The sequence below is a fragment of the Belonocnema kinseyi genome, chromosome 8, assembly GCF_010883055.1.
Source record: "Belonocnema kinseyi isolate 2016_QV_RU_SX_M_011 chromosome 8, B_treatae_v1, whole genome shotgun sequence".
NCBI lineage: Eukaryota > Metazoa > Arthropoda > Insecta > Hymenoptera > Cynipidae > Belonocnema > Belonocnema kinseyi.
The window spans coordinates 5,042,655-5,062,846 of NC_046664.1; the positions used below are offsets into that span (position 1 = coordinate 5,042,655).

Sequence of the window (20,192 nt, forward strand, 5' to 3'; positions counted from 1 at the left end):
CTGGATGCGATTCTACAAAACGAATATCCGAGGATCCTGGTAATTTTTCTGGAAGCTATTCTACACACGGACATCCGAGGATCCTGGAAATGTTTCTGGATGAGATTCTACAAAATGAACCTCCGAGGATCCTAGAGATGTTTCTGGACACGATCCTCGGAGGATTCTGGATATATTTCTGGACGCGATTCTACACACGAACCTGCACAATTAACCTTGACGGTTCCTGTTCAGGAATTTGGCGAAGGAACCTGCACATCATCCTGCAATGGAACCTGTACAGGATCATTAAAAGTCAAGATTACCTCTACATGTTCGTTTGCAGTTTCGCGTCCAAGATCCTCCGAGGTTCCTGTCAGGAATTTTCAGCTGTGTAAAATTCTTGAAATATATTTGCAACTTCTACTGTTCCATTTATAACTGCATTTTGCATACGGAAAGTACGTCAACGCGTCGATAAAAACTTGAGAAATCAGTTTAACGTTCGATTGTTAAGAATAGACAAACGGTAGATTACGTACCCTAGAATATCTTTTTAAACATGCTCGCCATTAAAACTTTCTTTATAACAAACACCGGAAATCGAAACGGATTAAACGCTGGCAGGTATTTTGTTAACACGCATTGGCTTTTAAAATATTCCATCACTTCGGAAAAGAGGCATGACGGCGAATTCCATATTATGGTCAATATATTCCAGATCAGAGAATTGTAATCTTTAGGTTCTCTTTTTGCGGATTGTATTATTTTTGCGGATCTTTCTTTTTTTGTGGATCTTTCTTTTTTTGTGGTCAGTTGTTTAATGTTTGTGGCAACTGCTTCCTAAAGCAAATAAAATTAAATTACTACTACTAGAACTGAGTCCCAAACTCTCCAAGCCCTCTTTTGAAAATAATAAAAAAATCTCTTGTATTCCCGATATGCAAGCAGCATTACTACTGGTGCTTCTCCCGAGGGCTGATCACTAAAATGTCATCTAACTACACTTTTAAAAGAAGTAGGATATTTTTCTCAAGCAATCTCAAACTTTTTTCTTCGAATTTGTACTCGGATCAGATTCGACTTTTTTTTCAGAAAATGAATTACGCTGGGGTTTTTTATTTTTATTTTTACATAAAAAACAACAGAAAAACTGGGTACCGATGACAAAATTCTGATTAATTTTGCCAAAATGACCCGGAAAATCAAAAAAAAAACATGTTTTTCTTGATTCGACGCAAAATTATTATTTGTATTGAAAAATTCTTTCTTCAAAATTGATCAAAAAGTTTTTTTTTTTTAATAAAACCTATTCAAAATATTCAACAGTAAATATTTTTAGAAGCAACAGATATATGATAAAATAAATAAATTTATAAAAAATAATTCGATTTTAAAGAATATTTACAATTTTTCACCTGAAACGGATATTTTTAAACAAAAATAATTAGATTTGAAAGAATATTTACAATTTTACAACAACTTTATGTTACGCTGGTGTTTCATCTTAATTTGTATTTTTCAACTAATATAATTAGATATAAATACAATAATTTTTGTTTAAAATAATAAAGTTGCATTAATTTGTATTATTTTATTTTTAATTCTAGGTTACGTCAGCATTTTATACATTATTTTTATTTTACACGTTATTTTCACCAAAAATCATTAGATGTCGAAGAAGAATTACAATTTTCTCTTATGTTATTGTTTTCCGTAGAAAATTAATGGTATTCTTAATAGAAAATAATTAGATTTTAGTGAATATTTACAATTTTCAACAGCTTTATAGGTTATGTTGGCGTGTTTCACCTGAAATTAGTATTTTCAAAGTTGCAAGCTTGCCAAATTTTAGGTGATTTTGGCTTTTTTTTTAAATTTAAAATGTTACATTTTTTATAAGTTATTAAATTTCCGAGAATATTTACAATTTTGCAACTTCATGTTATGTTGATAATTGATCTGAAATTGGTGTTTTTAATTACAAATAATTAAATTTCAAATAATTCGTCATTAATAAAAAATTTTTAGATTTAGATTCAATGATTTTTGTTCAGAATAATAAAATTAAAAGGCTTGTGTTAGCGTTAGTGTTTTTTGACAGGAATTGAGATTTTTATTACAACATCCGTTTTGATACAAGATTCATAAATTTTGAACAATTCTAGGTTACTTTGATTTTTTACTTCGAAAATCGGTATTTATAAATTTTTTTTAAATTACATTTAAAAATATACAATTTTTAAATAATTTTAGAATATGTTTTCGTCTTTCGCCGAAAATCGGTTTAGATTTTAAAGAGAATATATCATTTTCAAATAATTTTAGGTTATGTTAGGTATTTTTTTACCCGAATACGGTCATTTTAAACCAAAAACATTAAGGTTAAAGGCAGATTTACAATATTTTAAAGCATTTTCTTTATCTTTCGTAAGTGTTTTCTGCTATAAATTTATATTTTTAATAAAAATAAAGTATTATTTAAAACTAAAATTATCACGAACCTAAATGTAACAGTTTTATTATCTATATTTTACAAAAACATTATATATTAATTATGCAAAATATTGTTTTTGCTTTCCTTTTCTATGATATTATATTATGGATAACTTTGAAGTACAAAAAATTAGTATTAAAATTAATTTTTTATTTTGATTTAAAAATTGCGCGAGATAAAAAAAAGATTGGGCACATTTGTTTTTGAATATTGAAATGTTACAGGATTTGAATTCTGGTCTTCAAATATTAATTGTCATGGAAAATGAAAAATTGCTCAAAGAAAAATCAGAAAAATGTCAGAAAATTTTGAAAATAAAGTTTTATGACTACCCTGAAAAACTAAATATTACGCAAATGCTGTTTATGTAAGCAAAAAAAAAGGAGCCCAGAGTCTTTCTTTTTATAATCACATGCACAATTTCTACCATAAAATGTCTGTAAAGCAAAAGTGGTACCGAAAATTTTGGAAATTGATGGTAAATTTATAAATAACAGAATTTTTCTAAAATTTCTGCAACCTTTTTCCAATTTCCAAAATTACGATGAATTGGCAATATTTTAAAATTTTCTGTAATTTATAGTATCTGTAAATTTCCAAAAATCCTCTATTTGAAATTAAATATAGGCAGAAATCGAGCCTGTGCTACAAAAAACGTCTGAAATTATCACTTTGTCATTAAAAATACGGTATGTACTAAGGCGGAGGGAACTTTTTACGACTCGTGTATTTTTTTACTTTGGCTCGCGTTCCGCATTTGAATTTGGCTTACACTCCGCACTTGAATTTGGCTCGCGCTCAGCAATTGAACTTGGCTCGCGCTCCGCATTTGAATTTGATTCGCGCTAGATTGACTACGATTCGTCTTGAAAAAATTACACTCGACGTAAAAAGAATCCCAATTCCCTCAGTGCAATCCAGTGATAAAAAACTTTTCGAGAAAGTCGCATGGGAAGTCGCATGAGAAATCGCTATAGCCGTCTCTAAGAATTTTGGTTATTCGGAGAGCGTTAATTGTTAGTTTGACAGCTTGACTTTTAAATGACCAGCCCCTCTTCTCCTCTTTGTGTGCCTGAGGGGCTTGAAGAGTTTTGAAATGACCCGTGAAAAGCAGTGGAAGCGAAGCATAGCGTCTGTGAACAGGGTGCGAAAAAGCCGGACTGATGGAAAATGGCTCAAGCGTGTTGTACAAAATTGAATTTACCTGTACCAACGAATCAGAGTTCTCGATGTTTTCGTGATTTTCGTGCACGAGAGAATCAGCTAAACTCATATCGTCAACCTCCGGAATATCCCCATTTCGATCGAGCATGAGGGTCAATTCTTCGTGGTTTCTCACGTTCATGCCGCGCAAACAGCGACCACATAAGTGCCCTTGCCTGTGGAAAATTCATTATTATTATTTCAAATTTAGGATATTTAATTAATTAAATATAATAATCTACGACTTCATTTATTTTTTCTCCGTTGAAGCTTCTATGTTGGATGTTTTGTTACCAGAGAGTTTTAGAGAGCGGATGAGCCCAGTCTCAAGTTGCGCACTGAGCCTGGGCTCGGCTTCCTCGTTACGGAGAACCGCCGCATGGAGGGAAGTGGTGGGAGAACGTCATATGTGCCGAGCGCGCGCACGCTCCCCACCAGATCGTGCGCGCGCTCGGCACATATGACGCTCTCCCATCACTTCTTCCCATGCGGTGGTTCTCCGCAACGAGGCATCTGAGCCCAGGCTCACTGCGTAACTTTAGAAAGGGCTCGTTCACTATCTGTTTATTATTGATTTACAAGCTATTTTTTGCACTTTAGATTAAAAGGAATCAATTTTAAAAAGCGTTATGCGAACTTTGGAAATGATTCATTCTTAAAGACTTAACTTTAAGATCCTATTTTAATAATACTACAATTTTAAACGAAGTTTGAAATTGTTTCATTTTTAACCCTTCAAGGATTTAATTAATTAATTTTTCTAATTAGGGGTCGTTCAAGTTGAATTTTCAAACAAAACAGACACATTTTTGACAAAAAAGTTTATTTTCAGCTAAGAGAAATGAATTTTAATTTAAGAAGTATGACTTTTCTACACAGAAAAAATGAATTCCCAACCCACAATGACAAATTTTTAATAAATAGTTGATTTTTCAACAAAATAATTCAACTTTTAACAAAATTACTTAATTTTGTACAAAATAATTAAACGATCAACAAAATAGTTGAGTTTTTCACCAAACAATTGAATTTTCAACTAAAAAAATACATTTTCAACAAAAAGTGGAACTGCTTAACTTTAAATTAAAAAAAAAACAATTTTCACCAAAAATGAGTTTTAAACCAATTGGATCCAAATAAAAAAACGAGTTTTGAACCAGATCTATGAATCCTCAAAAAGAAAAGATGAATTTTCAACCCAAATATATGAATTTTTGACAAAAAAGTTAATTTTAACCCAAATAGTTTAATTTTCTTCTCAATTGTTGAATTTTTATTCAGAAAAAAAAAACATTTTTCTATAAAAGAATTACATTTTAACCTAGAAAATATCAATCTTTAATTTGTAATAATAATTTTAAACCAAAATGTAACAGTTACTTTTTTCAAGAGAAGGTTTGAACAAAATAAATTAATTTTAATCTAAAAAATATAAATTTTTAACCAAAAATAAAACGAATTTTCCACAAAATAGTAAAGTTTTCAGTCTAAAAAGTCAAATGTTAAAAAAAAAAACAATTTATTGTTTAACAGAAAAAAACCAACTTCCAAGGGAAAAGTTTTTTTTTTTCTTTCAAATAAATAGTTTAATTTTCTACCAAAGTAGTTGCATTTTCAACCAAAAATATGAAGTTGAAAAAAAAAGTTCATTTTTAGTCAAAATAGTTTAGTTTTCTACTAAATTGTTTAATTTTAAATAATAAAAAAAAAACAATTTTTCTATAAAATAGCTGCATTTTTAACAAGATAAAAAGTTACTTATCGGTGAAATAGTTGCATTTTGAAATACATAAAAAGACAAAAAATTATGCATTTTCATCAGAGAAAAATAATTTTTAACACAAAAAAAAAACAAATTTTGTATAAAATACATGACTTTCCTACTAAGAAAGATTAATGTTTGATTCAAAATATTAATTTTTAATCAATATCGAATATGTTTTGCTTTCTTTGAATTAAATTATTATTTTTTTAATGTAGCAGAATAGCTAAATTTTCGACTAAGAAAATTAATTTTCAACTAAAATAATGAACTTTCTAAAATGTGTTTTTAACCATACAAATTAATTTAATTCAACTTAAAGACAAATTTTCAACCAAATATATGAATTTGAATCCAAAAATTATAAATTTTCAAATGAAAATTAAATTTGGTAATTTTTCAGTTTACATAATAAATTTTCAATAACAAAAAACGAATTTCCAACCAATTGAATTCAATTAAAAAAGACGAATTTTTTAAACTAAATATGTGAATCCTCAACCAAAAGAGATGAATTTTGAACAAACGAGATTAAGTTTCTATCCATTGATTTCAGACAAAAAATTAATTTTTGAACAAAAACAAACGAATTCCGAACAATATAGTTAAATTTTAAAATAAATAGTTCAATTTTGAATCAAGCAGTTGCATTTTTAACCAAAACGGATGGATTTTCATTAAAAAAGAATTAGTTTTTTGTTTCAAATATTAATTTTTCGCCCAAATGGAAGAGTAATGCTTCCAGTGAAGAAAATTAATTCTTAAAGAAAAAAATACAGAAGTTTAAATTTCAACCAAAAAGATGAATTTCCAATAAAAATTCTGAATTTTCGAAGACCCGTTTTTAACAAAATAAAGGAATTTTTATCTAAAAAATATAAATTTTCAACAAGAAATGAAATTATTAAATTTTCAGTTTAAATAATTTTAATTATTAATTTCTTTCACTTATCGAAAAAAAAATTGATAGACTTACCTCACTTCTTCAAGGGTGCTTAATTCATCTTGAAGATTTTTGACGTCTTGTGCTTTATTACGCCAAACATTAAGTTGCTCCTCCATGGCAGTGTTCTCATGAAGAAGACTTGCAAGCTGAACTTCAAGTTCAGCAACTTTTTTCTGTTCCCAGGCTCTTTGGCTTCGAACGTCAGTTAGTTGCTTCAGTAAAGTCACTACCTCTTCATCATTAACCATCGTTGTAACAACTTGTTGTACATTTCCATCTACTTCAGATGTCTGTTTTTTCAAATTTGAGGCAGCGCTCTAAAAAAACCGGTTTTAGTTTGCATAAAGCTTCAAAAAGTCAGGGTCTAATATTTTTTTAAATTTTGGACACACACATTTTGTATGTCAAAAGAATCAGAGTCGCCTGAACCCTTTCAAACTCGAACGCATAATATTGCGCAGTATAATAGACTGAGCACTCGCGCACTGCGCAAAATAGGAGGTTACGAAATCGAGCTCCGAGTTTATTTGAGTTTTTAACGAAATAGTTGAATTCTCAAACAAAGCGATGACTTTAAATACAAGGCGATTCTTTTTCTAATAAAAAGAGAGGAATTTTCAGCAAAATAAATCAATAAGAAAAAGAATGTTCCACAAATAGTAAAATTATAAACAAAAGAGCTGCATATGTAATTAATAAAGATAACATCGAAACATCGAAAACAATTTAATTTTACGAAATTTTTTTTAAATACCTGAATAGTCAACCAGCACAGTTTAATTTTCAACCAAACAATTATATTTCGAACCAAAAAAGATGACATTTTTACGAGAAGAGATGAATTTTCAAACCTAAAAGATGAATTTTTAAAAAATGTTAAATTTTAAACAAAGGACAATTTTTCAGGCAAGCTAACAAAAAAAGAAACAAAATTGTTGAATTTCAGACAACAAGGTTAATTTTTAATCAATTCGTTAAATTTTCTATGAAAGTAGTTAAATTTTTGACAATTGAATTTTTATCTTTTTAAATTAAAGAAGAGTGAAAATTGAATTTTCAGTAGTTGATTTTTCAACTTTTAAAAATAGAATAAAATTGTGGATTTGAATTTTTCACTAAAGAAAAAAAAATCAAACAAAAATGGAATCATTAAATTTTCGATTGAAAACATTAATTTTCAACAGCAACAAAAATGGAAAACCTTAACCAAAATAGTTTAATTTCAACAACATAAATTAAATTTTAACCCAAACAATATGTATTTTAAAACCAAGAAGACGGATTTTCAAAAGAAAAGTTGTATTTTCAACTAAGAAAGATTTATCAGTTAAGAAAGATTTTAAAAATTCACAAAATTGATGATTTTTCAAGCTAAAGAGTCGATTTTCTACCGAACAGTTGAATTGTCAACATTAAAGTCAATTTTGAAGTAAAAAGTTGAATCTTCAAATAAAAATATTAATTTTCAGTAAAAAAAAGAAAACTAATTTTGAACAATTTTCAATTGAAGAGATAAATTTTTTAATAAATGATACAGCTTAAACCAAGAAAAATTTTCCAGTCAAAAAATAAGAAATTTCAAGATAAAAAAATTCAAAACAATTTGTGATTTTATAGCAATTAAATCTGTTGAAAATTAAAGACAAAAATTGAATAAAAGTAAGCATTGAATTTTCCGCTGTGCAAAATTCAATAAAGTTTAATTTTCAACTGAAAAATACAAATTTTCAAACCAAGACCGGAATACTTAAATTTTGTATTAAAAACATTAATTTTCACTTTTGAAAAAATATTTTGGGTTTTCTTTATTTCACAATAACAATTTAGAGTTCAATGTTTTCCTTTTTCTCTGTAAATAAAAGTTGTAATTCTTATTTAATTTCAATGCTGTAGCGCTTATTTTATTCCTTAAAATATTTTCTGCAAACCTTGTTAGTAGTTTTTTATTTAGAAAATATTAATTACGAAAACCTATTGTTTACAAATATAACGATTAAATAATATTTGCAATTTTTACCTAAAGTAAGAGAGAAAAACATTTAACCCTAAAAACTATTGTTTAATAATCAATGAAAATAATAAAATATTTATTTCGAAAGTTCACCTCGAGTCCTTTTTCAAAATTCTTATAGTTTATATAAAAATATTTTCCTCGATTTTATAAATAATTTTTAATCATTTTTACTTTTTAGCTTGAAATAACTTTAGCAAATTTTTTTAAACTTGAAAATTTTTTAAACTAAAATTTAAAAAAAAATGCTGCAAAATAAAAAAATTGTCATTAAATCTCCCAACCAACTAAATTTTCTTAACAATTTCCAAATTCACAAAAAACGTCTTCTTTATAAAATTGTGAAAAATCTACATTTTTCTTAAAATTGTCTGTTTCAAAATAACAATTTTTCTGGAATTTTTTAAGACTTCTAAACCTTCTAAATGTCTTTTAAAATTTTTCGAATTTGTATTAATATTTTTTAAAGACAAAAAAATCTGCCCTAAAATAATTCAGATTCTTTTTTAAGAATTCTTTAAATGCATCTGTTTTAGGAAAAATTTAATCTTTCTTGAATAAAAATGTAAATTCTCTTTTGAAAATTCAACTCTTTTTTTTTAACATTTGTCTTTTTGATTTTAAAATGCAACTGTATGGTTAGAAATTAAGCTATTACACTATTTTCTTGAAAATTTAAATATTTAGTAGAAAATTTACTTTTTGTTTTTTATTACAAATTCATCTGTTTAAAGTCATCCTTTTTTGTTAAAAATTCGTCTTTTTGGATTGAAACTTCTTTGTTTTTTTTTTGTTAGAAAGTTATTTCTTGTTTAAAGTTAAACCACATGTTTAAACATTTATTTTTTTATTGCAGATTTATGTCTGGTTGAAAATTTAACTATTGAATAGAAAATATTTTTTCTTAATAAATTTTTTAACAGAAAATGTAACTTTTCCATTTTTTAAAGATTTTTATTTTTAGGTGAAAATTCAACCTTTTTTTTGTAAAAAAAAAACATTTCTTAGTTTGAAATTTCATTTTTTTGGGGTAAAAATGCATTAATTTTGTGGAAAAATTAATGGTTTTCTCCAAAGTCATGTTTTTGGTTTAAAAATACAATTTTTGTAAAGAAAATTTGTCTTCTGGTTTAAAGGTTCAATAATTTAGATAAAGTTTGATTTATTCTTTGAGCGAAAAATCTTTATTTGTTCAAAATTCGATTTTTTTTTTATTTAAAATTTGTATTTTTTGGTTGTTGTTTGAATGTAATTCTTTTTTTATTAAGATATAAATTATGACACTTTTTCGTTGGGAATTTGTCTTTTTATGTTTAATATTCAACTATTTTGTTAAACATTAAATTACTTTGTTGAAAAATCCAGTATTTTGTTAAAAAAAGCCATTTTTTATAGTAGAAAAGACATTTTTTTGTTTGAAATAAATAAATAAATTGAAATTTTGTTAATTTGTGTATGAAAAACGGTTTTATTCCGTTTATAAAATATTTTGTGTTAAAAGTATCAGAAAATTAAAATGCTGCTATTGAAAAATTAATGATTTGAAATTAAAAATCAAACTCAAGGAAAAATCAGAGAATTTTTACAAAATTTATCTTTTTAGTTGAAAAATCGTCATTTTTTTGAAAATTTACCATTTTAGTTTCGCAATTTAACTGTATCCTCAAAAATGCAACTATTTGGTTAAAAATTCAACTGCTTCTTTGAAAATTAACCTTTTGAATAAAAAATAGACTTTTTTGTTGAAAATTAAAAAAAAAATTGGTTTAATTCAACTTTTTTATAGAAAATTCTTATTTTTTAGGTTTAAAATTCAAGTATTTTACTATTATATTTTGTATGGAAAATTTAACTATTACATTTTTGGTTAAAACTGTATTTTTTTTAGTTGAACATTCATATTGTTTGTTGTAATTTTTTTTGGTAGAAATTGAATCTTAATAGTTGGTTAAAAATGAACTTTTTTTTTAGAAATTTATATTTTTTTTTTAGACAATTCAACTGACTTGTTAAAAATGTGGCTTTATAACTTAAAAATTCCACTATTTGGTTGCTGCTCCAACTGTTTTGTTGAAAATTCGTCCATCTATTTTGGCAGAATTTCCGTTTTTTAAATATATTTTTTGTTATTTAAAAATTCAATTATTATATTTTTGTTTGCAATTCATTTTTTCTTCTTCAAAAATGCAACTACTTTGTTAAAAATTTATCTTTTTTAGTTGATAATTCATATATTTTGTCGTAATTTTTTTTTGTTGAAAATTATTTTTCTACGTTCAAAAATCATCTTTTTGATTGAAAATTGCACTTTTTTTTAGTTAAAAATTCAACTAATATATTTTTTGTAAAAATTCCTTTTTTTTGTTTGTTGAAGATTCATGCTTACTTGCACAGTGATAGATTTAAAGCGTTTCAAATTTAATTTAATATAATATTTACAATATATTTATTTAAAAGAATTTATTCCCCTTTTTTAATGAAAAATCACCTCAATTCCTCCGTTTCTTTTAGAGCCAATTGGTACAATTTTTTCCTCCCTTTTTCTTCTAAGTGTGTGTGTGTGTGGGGGGGGGGCACATAAAAAGGAGTGTAATGCCAAATTTTAAAACATTTTTGTCCCTCCCAGTTTCTTTCTTTTCCCCCTTTCACTAGTGTAAATAATATAAATATTTAACTGTCTAAATTATGTCTTTTTTAAAACCAAAAAAAAGTAGATTTTGTAAATTTATTAACCTGCTTTATGCTGTCATCTTGCGAGGACGACACCTTCCACAAATTTTTGGCCTGTGATTCTTCATTTGCTGCTTGCTGTCTGACAAGAGCCTGATGTTTTGTTTTGAGTTCATCGAACTTTTTCTGAAGCTCATCGTATCGGTTCTCGAGGGTTTCAATTGTAAGGACTTGACTATAATTTAAAAAAAAAAAAGAGGGATCAGTCTTAATTTCGGAAAAAATAAAAAAGTAATCATCGGAACGCTTTTTGGCGCGAAGTTCAAAATTTCGAACACTTCGGCTGAGTTCGGCGCGAGAATGGCACTATTTCCGCGGAATGCTTCTGATTGGTCAACGCCTCATTCCGGCCATTTCAAAACCCGGTTGGCATCGTTCGTAGCGCCTCTTGCGGAAAAGCGTTGAAATACAAGTTTTCCAAATGGTATTATTTCTCATTGAAAGCCTTCCAAATTATACACTTTTAGATTGAATTTTGAAAATTGGACAATTTTATTAGAAACGATTTGAAATTTAACATTTCTAAGTTAAAACATTTAAAATTAAACAATCTTATTTAGAATTGAAGAATCTTAAATCTGAATAACGTAAGATTAAATTTAAAAAATAGGGTAAGTTAAAAACTTTAAAAATGATTAGAATTTGGAAAATTCGCAACAACTTTCTTCTGCAGATTATCCTTTTGGTTATAAATTTTATTATTTAGTTGAAAATTAAATAAATTTCTTAAAAACACATCCATTTTCGGTTGCAAATTCAACTAGCTTTTTTAAGTTTGTCTTTTTTATTTAAAAATTCACCTGATTTAGCAGAAATTACACCTTTCTTGGATGAAATGTAACTGTATGGTTGGAAATTCAACAATTTTTTTAAGTCATCATTTTTGGTAGAAAATTTTACCGTTCAATATAATATTTAGGTGTAGAAAAAATACTGAAATATGTTCTCTATGAAAATTGAACTATTTTCGAACATTTTTTTTTAAAATTAAAAATCCATTTGTTTGACGAAAAATGTCGTCTTTTTGGAAAAATATGTAACTATTCGTTAAAGAATTCAACTATTTAGATAAAAATTCAATTTTTTCGTAGAAAATTATTTTTTGTTACAAAAATTTAATTTTAATTTTGCAATCAACTGGAATCTTTTTGGGATGAAAAAGCAACTTTTTTGGGATTAAAAATTCTTCTGCTTGAAGAGAAATTCAATCTTTTTTGATAAAAATGCAACTATTGTGTATAGAATTCAACAATTTTGTTCAAAAGTCATCCTTTTTGTTTAAAAATTCGTCTTTTTGGATTGAAAATGCAATCATTCTTCTTTTCTTGATACTCAAGCAAACAAAAATGATATTTAACCAAAAAGTTAAATTTTCATTTAAAAAAAAAATTAAATTTCTTCGATCACTGTTAAAAAATCACTTTTTTTTGTTAAAGATTAATATTTTAAGTTGAAAATTCATTTCTTTTGTTAAAAGTTTAATTATTTTGTTGAAAATTAATCTTTTTTTAATTGAAAATTCAACTACTTTGGTAAAAGATACACTACATTGTTAAAAATTTTTTTTTTTTGATAGAAGGCTTATAACTGTTTGAAAATTTAACTGTTTAGAGGATAATACATTTTGTTTTGCAATTAATTTGATAATAGAAAATGTAAGTTTTTCGTTTTTTCGAGATCGATATTTTATAGTTGAAAATTCGCCGTTTTTGGAAAAAAAAATTTTTTAGTTTGAAATTTCATTTTTGTTGGGTAAAAATGCATCAGTTTCATGGGAAATTAATTTTTTTCTGAAGTCATATTTTTTGTTGGACAAATTAAATTTTTGTAGAGAAAATTCGTCTTTTGGCTTGAAGGTTGAACAATTTAGATAAACTTTTTCTCTTAAGTGAAAAATCTTTATTTGTTGAAAATTCGTTTTTTGGTTTAAACATTTTTTAAATATAAATTTCATCTTTTTTAATTGAAAGATAAACTATGACACGTGCTGGAATTTTAATATCAATGATTTGAAATGAAAAATGAGTCAAGGAAAAAGCAGAGCATTTTGAAAAAATTCTCGGTTTCGCATTTTTCCGTAAGAGGCGCTACGAGCAATGCAAACTAACTAAATCGTAATTCACGCGTCCAAGTTTTCCGGGAGTGGGGTCGCCTTATACTACTTTGTAGGCATGATAGCTTAAAAACGACCCTAACCTCAAAATAATGCACATTCATAAAATTGTTATTTAGCACAATAAATTTTTTAAAATATTTACTGAATTCTTTTGAATTTTGATAAATTCACTCAATTCAATGAATTTTTTACAAGTTTTTGTTCAATTTCATCTTAAAGTCTTTAAAACTCACATTAAAATCTTAGGCATTTTATCCGATTCTTTTAAATTTCCTTTATTTCTTCTAATCTTATTTCAAGCATACTCAATTCAATTCATTTTTCATATTTTTCCATTGCTTTTAATTCACTTAAATTCTTTTTATATTCAGCTTGATTTTTTTTTTAGAAATTTAATCGAATTCTTCAAATTTTCCTTAAATTCCTTCAAATTTTAATGACATGCTTGAATTCTTTTAAATTCTCACAGGCTTTTTAGAATTTTTCAAAGTTTTTATTTAATTGATTTCATGCTATTTTAACCTTGAATTCCTAGGCATTTCATTAAGTTTTTTGGAACTCCCTTGAACTTTTCTATTTTCGTTTCAAACTTACTGAATTCAATGAAGTTTCTTTCATATTTTTACAATGTTTTCAATTCATACATTTTTTTGTAATTTAACTTAAATTTTTATTGATTCCAATTGTACAGAAACCAATGGGTCTTTTTTATTAATTTTTTTTGTTCAATTCCTTTCAATTCTTTTGACTTGAATTGATTGAATTATTTCAGATAGTTGAGATATATAAGATTTTGATAAGAAGAAATAATATAAAATTCTAATGAGAAGATACGAGATTTCGATTAGATAATTGGGTGGGATTTTAATGAGATTTCGGGGAGATTCAATATGACATTTTGATGAGATAAGATGAAATGTAATTTCGATGAGATAATATGTGATGGGATTTGGATAATATTTCGATGAGATTTGTAAGAAATTAATGAGAAGAAATAGAATGGGATGGGATTTTGATGAGTTATGTAAGATTTCAATGTGAAGAAATGAGATCTAATTTTGATGACAAGTGATGAGATGATTTCGATGAGATATGTTAGATTTCAATGATAAAAGATGATATTTTTATGAGATCAGCTAGGATACAATGTGATGAGATTTTGATGAGATTTCGATTGGATAAGACGAAATTTCGATGAGAAGAAATGAGATTTCGATGGGATGAGATTTTGATGAGATAAGATGAAATTTCGATGACAAAAGATCAGATTTCGATGAGATAAGATGGGAATTCGACGAGAAAAGATGAGATTTCGATGAGAAGAGATGATATTTTGATGAGATAAGATGAAATTTCGATGAGAAACGATCAGATTTCGATGAGATAAGATCGGAATTCGATGAGAAAAGATGAGATTTCGATGAGAAAAGATGATATTTTGACGAGATAAGACGAAATTTCGATGAGAAAAGATCATATTTCGATGAGATAAGATGGGAATTCGATGAAAAGAGATGAGATTTTGAAGAGATTTCGATGGGATAAAATGAAATTTCGATGAGAAGAGATGAGATTTTGATTAGATAAGATGAAATTTCGATGAGAAACGATCAGATTTCGACGAGAGAAGATGGGAATTTGATGAGAAGAGATGAGATTTTGATGGGATAAGATGAAATTTCGATGAGAAAAGATCAGATTTCAATGAGATAAGATGGGAATTCGATGAGAAAAGATGAGAATTCGATGAGAAAAGATGAGATTTCGATGAGAACAGATGATATTTTGATGAGATAAGATGAAATTTCGATGAGAAAATATCATATTTCGATGAGAAATGATCAGATTTCGATGAGATAAGATGGGAATTCGATGGGAAGAGATGACATTTCGATGAGAAGAGATGAGATTTCGATGAGATAAGATGAAATTTCGATGAGATAAAATGGGAATTCGATGAAAAAAGATGAGATTTCGATCAGAAAAGATTAGATTTCGATGAGAAATGATCAGATTTCGATGAGATAAGATGGGAATTCGATGGAAAAAGATGAGATTTCGATGAGAAAGGATCAGATTTCGATTAGATAAGATGAGAATTCTTTGAGAAAAGATGAAATTTCGATGAGAAAAGATCAGATTTCAATGAGAAATGATCAGATTTCGATGAGATAAGATGGGAATTCGATGAGAAGAGATGAGATTTCGATGAGAAGAGATGCGATTTTGATGAGATAAGATGAAATTTCGATGAAAATAGATCAGATTTCGATGAGATAAGATGGGAATTCGATGAGAAGAGATGAGATTTTGATGAGATAAGATGGGAATTCGATGAGAAAAGACGAGATTTCGATGAGAACAGATGATATTTTGATGAGATAAGATGAAATTTCGATGAGAAAAGATCATATTTCGATGAGATAAGATGGGAATTCGATGGGAAGAGATGAGATTTCGATGAGATAAGATGAAATTTCGATGAGATAAAATGGGAATTCAATGAAGAAAGATGAGATTTCGATCAGAAAAGATCAGATTTCGATGAGAAATGATCAGATTTCGATTAGATAAGATGGGAATTCGATGGAAAAAGATGAGATTTCGATGAGAAATGATCAGATTTCGATTAGATAAGATGGGAATTCTTTGAGAAATGATGAGAACAGATGATATTTTGATGAGATAAGATGAAATTTCGATGAGAAAAGATCAGATTTCAATGAGATATGATCAGATTTCGATAACATAAGATGGGAATTCGATGAGAAGAGATGAGATTTTGATGAGATAAGATGAAATTTCGATGAAAATAGATCGGATTTCGATGAGATAAGATGGGAATTCGATGAGAGGAGTTGAGATTTTGATGAGATGGGTTTAGAAACATAACGGGAAACACTAAAGCCATCAATTTAATGCTATATTAATGAAAATTTCTTACCTTTTTATGACCTTTTTCTCATTAGCATTATCAACGACGAGAAGATGATTGGCACGCTCTAAATCTTGAATACTGACTTCCAACTGTTCGTAGATTTTCAATCGAGAATCATTAACTTCTCTGAGAGCAGCAGTCTGTTTTTTCATATACTGTAAATAAAAATTAAAAATAAATAAATAAAATTTAATTTTAAACTTACCTTCAGGATCAGAATTGAAAATTTTGAACTCAAAATTTTCAAAATCATGATGTCTACCTGACGAGGAAATCGGAGAAAAGTCGGGAATTTCGCTCGCTTGGAAAGACCCCGGAAATGACCGAAAACTTTATTATTAAAAGTATTTGAATATTCTATGACTCTCAGTTTATTTAATCACGAAACGAATAATAAAAAGGACTTGCGATTTTTTTATATTTTGAAATCTTGTAATCGGGTGGTTTTAAGTGAAAATGAATTACCATTTGGAACAGGGAACATTAGAAAAGATATCTGTAATTTTGAATCTGAAACTGTATTAAAAAAAAAGTCTTCCTAGAACTTCTGGCTTACGCAGTTTCTCAGGGGAGCAGCAAATCTCGCGTCAGGATGTTTGTCGCTACTAAACTCCGAAACTACTTAACCGATCTTGATGAAATTTTGTATACTAGATGTAATTTGGTCCAAATTAAAGGATAGGGTACTTTTTATCTCGATTAATTATCTCAATATTCTTTTTATTGCAAATTAAATATTTTTATTTGTATGTGCCATAAATTTCTAACAGCTGTAGGAATTATAATTCTGATTGAGAATTCTAGACCGTGCAAATGCCAAATTTACCGGGCAATAACTGGAAATTTTATATCATTCGCCGAGTGGACACACCCTCAAAAGTTTTTAATTAAAAATTATGCGTATTCTGAAAAAATTGCACGAAAAATAATACATATTTGCAAAGAAGATTTAAGCGGAGAGGATAATGCATCGACCCGGAAATGCATTGTTGAGTTGTAATTGAGGGGTCTACGTGGAAGCTGCCAATTAATATCATTTCCTGGCTGCGACTAATATACAATTTATTTTCAGAAGAAATGTTTATAATACTTTAAATTTTTATAATTTATTTAAAATATCCAAAAATCTTCAATTTTAAAGTCGTAATTCCCTAATTAATTTAAACTTTTTAAATAATACTTATAGGCTCTCCTGGGTTTTTTTTTTTCGAAAATTATAATTTTAATGACTCACCTCTATCTCATGAGATTGCTCTTCAATTGTGTTTTGTTGCGATCTTATGGTGTTTTCCAATTCTTTGTTTCGTTCTAGCAATGTTTTACCGAGCTCTGCAGCCAATTGGAGATCTGAAACAGAAATGATTAACATTTTTTTTTTTTTTAATAATTTATTTTCCTTAAATCCTTCAAAAATAAATATTATTAAAAATTCTTGATAAAGTAAAATACAAAATTTTCTCTTTCAAAATTCAGTTTATTGCAAGCCTGTTTTTAAAGGAAAATAATTTTTAAACAATTTTATGACAAGCTAGAAGCTTAATTTTCTAACAACTTGAATTTTCAATTATGAAGGATAAAATCTGCAATCAAAAGTCGAATAGTTTAATTTTCAGTTACGAAAACGAATTACAAATAAAACACTTCAATTCAAAAAATAAATTATAAAAAAAAATCGAAATAAAAAAAAACATGAATTTTCAATTAAGAAAGACCAATTTTAATCTAAAAATAGAATAGTTAAATTTAAAAAAAAAAATAAATTTGCAACCAAAAAGATGAATTTTTATACTGGAAGATTAAATTGTTAGCTAAAAAGATTATTTTATAACCAATTACATAAATTTTCAAGGAAGAATTTAAATTTCAACAAACAACTTATCTTTTTTGTTCGAAAATTCCTCTATTTAACTAAAGATTTATTTTTCTATACTGCAAATTCGACTATTTGGTTAGAAGCTAAACTTTTTTGTTAAAAATCTAATTATTTTTTTTAAAAACTATCTTGATAAATTATCCTTTTTGGTCGAAATTTAACTATGCTGTTAAAACTTCATTCTTTTGGATTTAAAATTGATCATTTATCGAAGAAAAGTCATCCTTCTTGATTGAAAATTTATCTTTCTTGGTTGAAAAGTAACTTTTTTTCTTAAAAATTCAACTTGAATTTTACTTGAAAATTTTGCTTGAAAATTTTACTATTTGTCGAAATCTTCAATATTTTTTGAAAAATCGTCCCTTTTTCTGGAAAGTTTGTCTATTTGATAGTTAATGCAAGTGTCTTGTAGAAATTTTTTTTTAATTCTTCTTTTTTTATTAAAAATTTATCTTTTTCGATAGAAAATCTTTTCTGGTAAAATTCCCTAACTTTAAAAAAATGTCTATCTAGTTTGAACATAATAGTTGAATTTTTTATTTAAAAAGATAAATACCACACAAAAAATTGTCATAGTTCATATTTAAATCAAAAAGATGAATTTTCAGCAAACGAAGATTTTTTATCAGAGGAAGAAATAAAAGTTACTCTAAGTTCTGGAACCCTCAAGCTAAAAGACGACCTTTGTTCACCAAAATCGAATTTGCAAACCAAAATATGATTTTTAAGCAGAAAATAATAATTTTCCACGAAACTGATGAAGTTTTACCCAAAAAAGATGAAAATTTTAACTCAAAAAATTATTTCTTTAATAAAAAATGAGAATTTTTAACTAAAAAGGATCAATCTTAACAAAATCTCAATGTTACATTTTCAGTTCAAATATTATTTTAAATTAAAAAAAAAGCTTTTCGACTAAACAGTTTTTTCAACCAAAACAAAATTGTTAAATTTTCTACTGAATAGTGGCATTTTTATCAACAAAAAATTCTCTTAAAACAGATGACTTTTCATACAAAAAAGTAAAAAAAACATTTGAATTTTCCTCCAAGAAAGATTCCAGTTGACTTTTCGAGATCAAAATATTAATTTTCTAACAAAAAATAAGTTTCAGGGAAAAAAATGAAATGCTTAACATAAAATGAAGAATTTTGTTTAACAACAAAAACTAAAACAGATTAATTTTTAATTTAAAAACCAAATGAAAAAAAAGATGACTTTTCATCCAAAAAAGATTTCAGTTCTCTTTTCAACAATAAAATATTAAATTTAAACAAAAATTAAATTTTATGCAAAACATAAATTTTCAACTAAAAATAAAAAGCTTCATGAAAAAAAAGATTTCTCAACGAAGGATTTAACCAAATGAATTTTTATTTAAAAAAATGTAAGCTGTTGAATTTTAATCTAAAAATAGATTCCGAATGACTTTTCAAGATTCAAATATGAATTTTTATACAAAAAATAAGGTTCTACGAAACAATTGGAATCTGAATACAATAGGATGAATTTTTTAAACTGAAAAGGAAATATTTTATTAAAATAATTTAATTCTATACCAAATAGTTGAATTTTTATCCAAGGAAGACAAAATTTGTACTGAGGCAGATGAATTTTCTTTTTAATTAGAAAAAAGTTGAATTTTCGTCCAGAAAATATTTCAGTTCTCTTTTCAATGCCAAAATATTAAATTTTAAAAAAAAAGTTAATTTTCTACGGAGTAGTGAAAATTTCAACAATAAAAAACAGAAGAATTTTTTTAAAAAAAGTATGACTTTTAATCAAAAGTTTTGAATTTTCAACTAAATATTTGCATTTGTATCTAAGAAAGATGTCATTTCTGCCAAATAAGAATGCAATTCATTTCCCAGTTTGAGGTTTTAATTTAATCTGACAAACAGGAATTTTGAACAAAAAGTAATTTTGCAGGAAATACTTTTATTTTCAACAAAACAGTTATATTTTTCAACAACAAAAAAATGCAATATTGATACTGAAAAAGAAGCAAAATTTTTAACCCAAATAGATGAATTTTGAACAAAACAGTTGAATTTGCAACAAAAAGGAATTTTTAAAACAAAATTATTAAATTTTCAACTAAATAATAAACTTTATAACTAAATAGATATTGTCTCGG

At 26.6% G+C, this 20,192-nt stretch overlaps 1 protein-coding gene across 5 annotated transcripts in view; it reads right to left on the reverse strand.

Moving 5' to 3' along the window:
* LOC117179141 (cerebellar degeneration-related protein 2) overlaps positions 1-20,192 on the reverse strand; it is a 413,086-nt gene that overhangs the window by 11,929 nt on the left and 380,965 nt on the right. For 4 of the 5 annotated variants that reach the window (XM_033370820.1, XM_033370817.1, XM_033370816.1 and 1 more), the window contains exons 2-6: positions 17,417-17,529; positions 16,189-16,337; positions 11,132-11,303; positions 6,418-6,704; positions 3,681-3,855 (exon numbers count right to left, since the gene is read on the reverse strand). In XM_033370820.1, coding sequence (XP_033226711.1) covers positions 3,681-3,855; positions 6,418-6,704; positions 11,132-11,303; positions 16,189-16,337; positions 17,417-17,529 — 896 coding nt within the window. The remainder of the gene's footprint in view (positions 1-3,680; positions 3,856-6,417; positions 6,705-11,131; positions 11,304-16,188; positions 16,338-17,416; positions 17,530-20,192) is intronic. The other variant, XM_033370815.1, reaches the window with a different exon arrangement.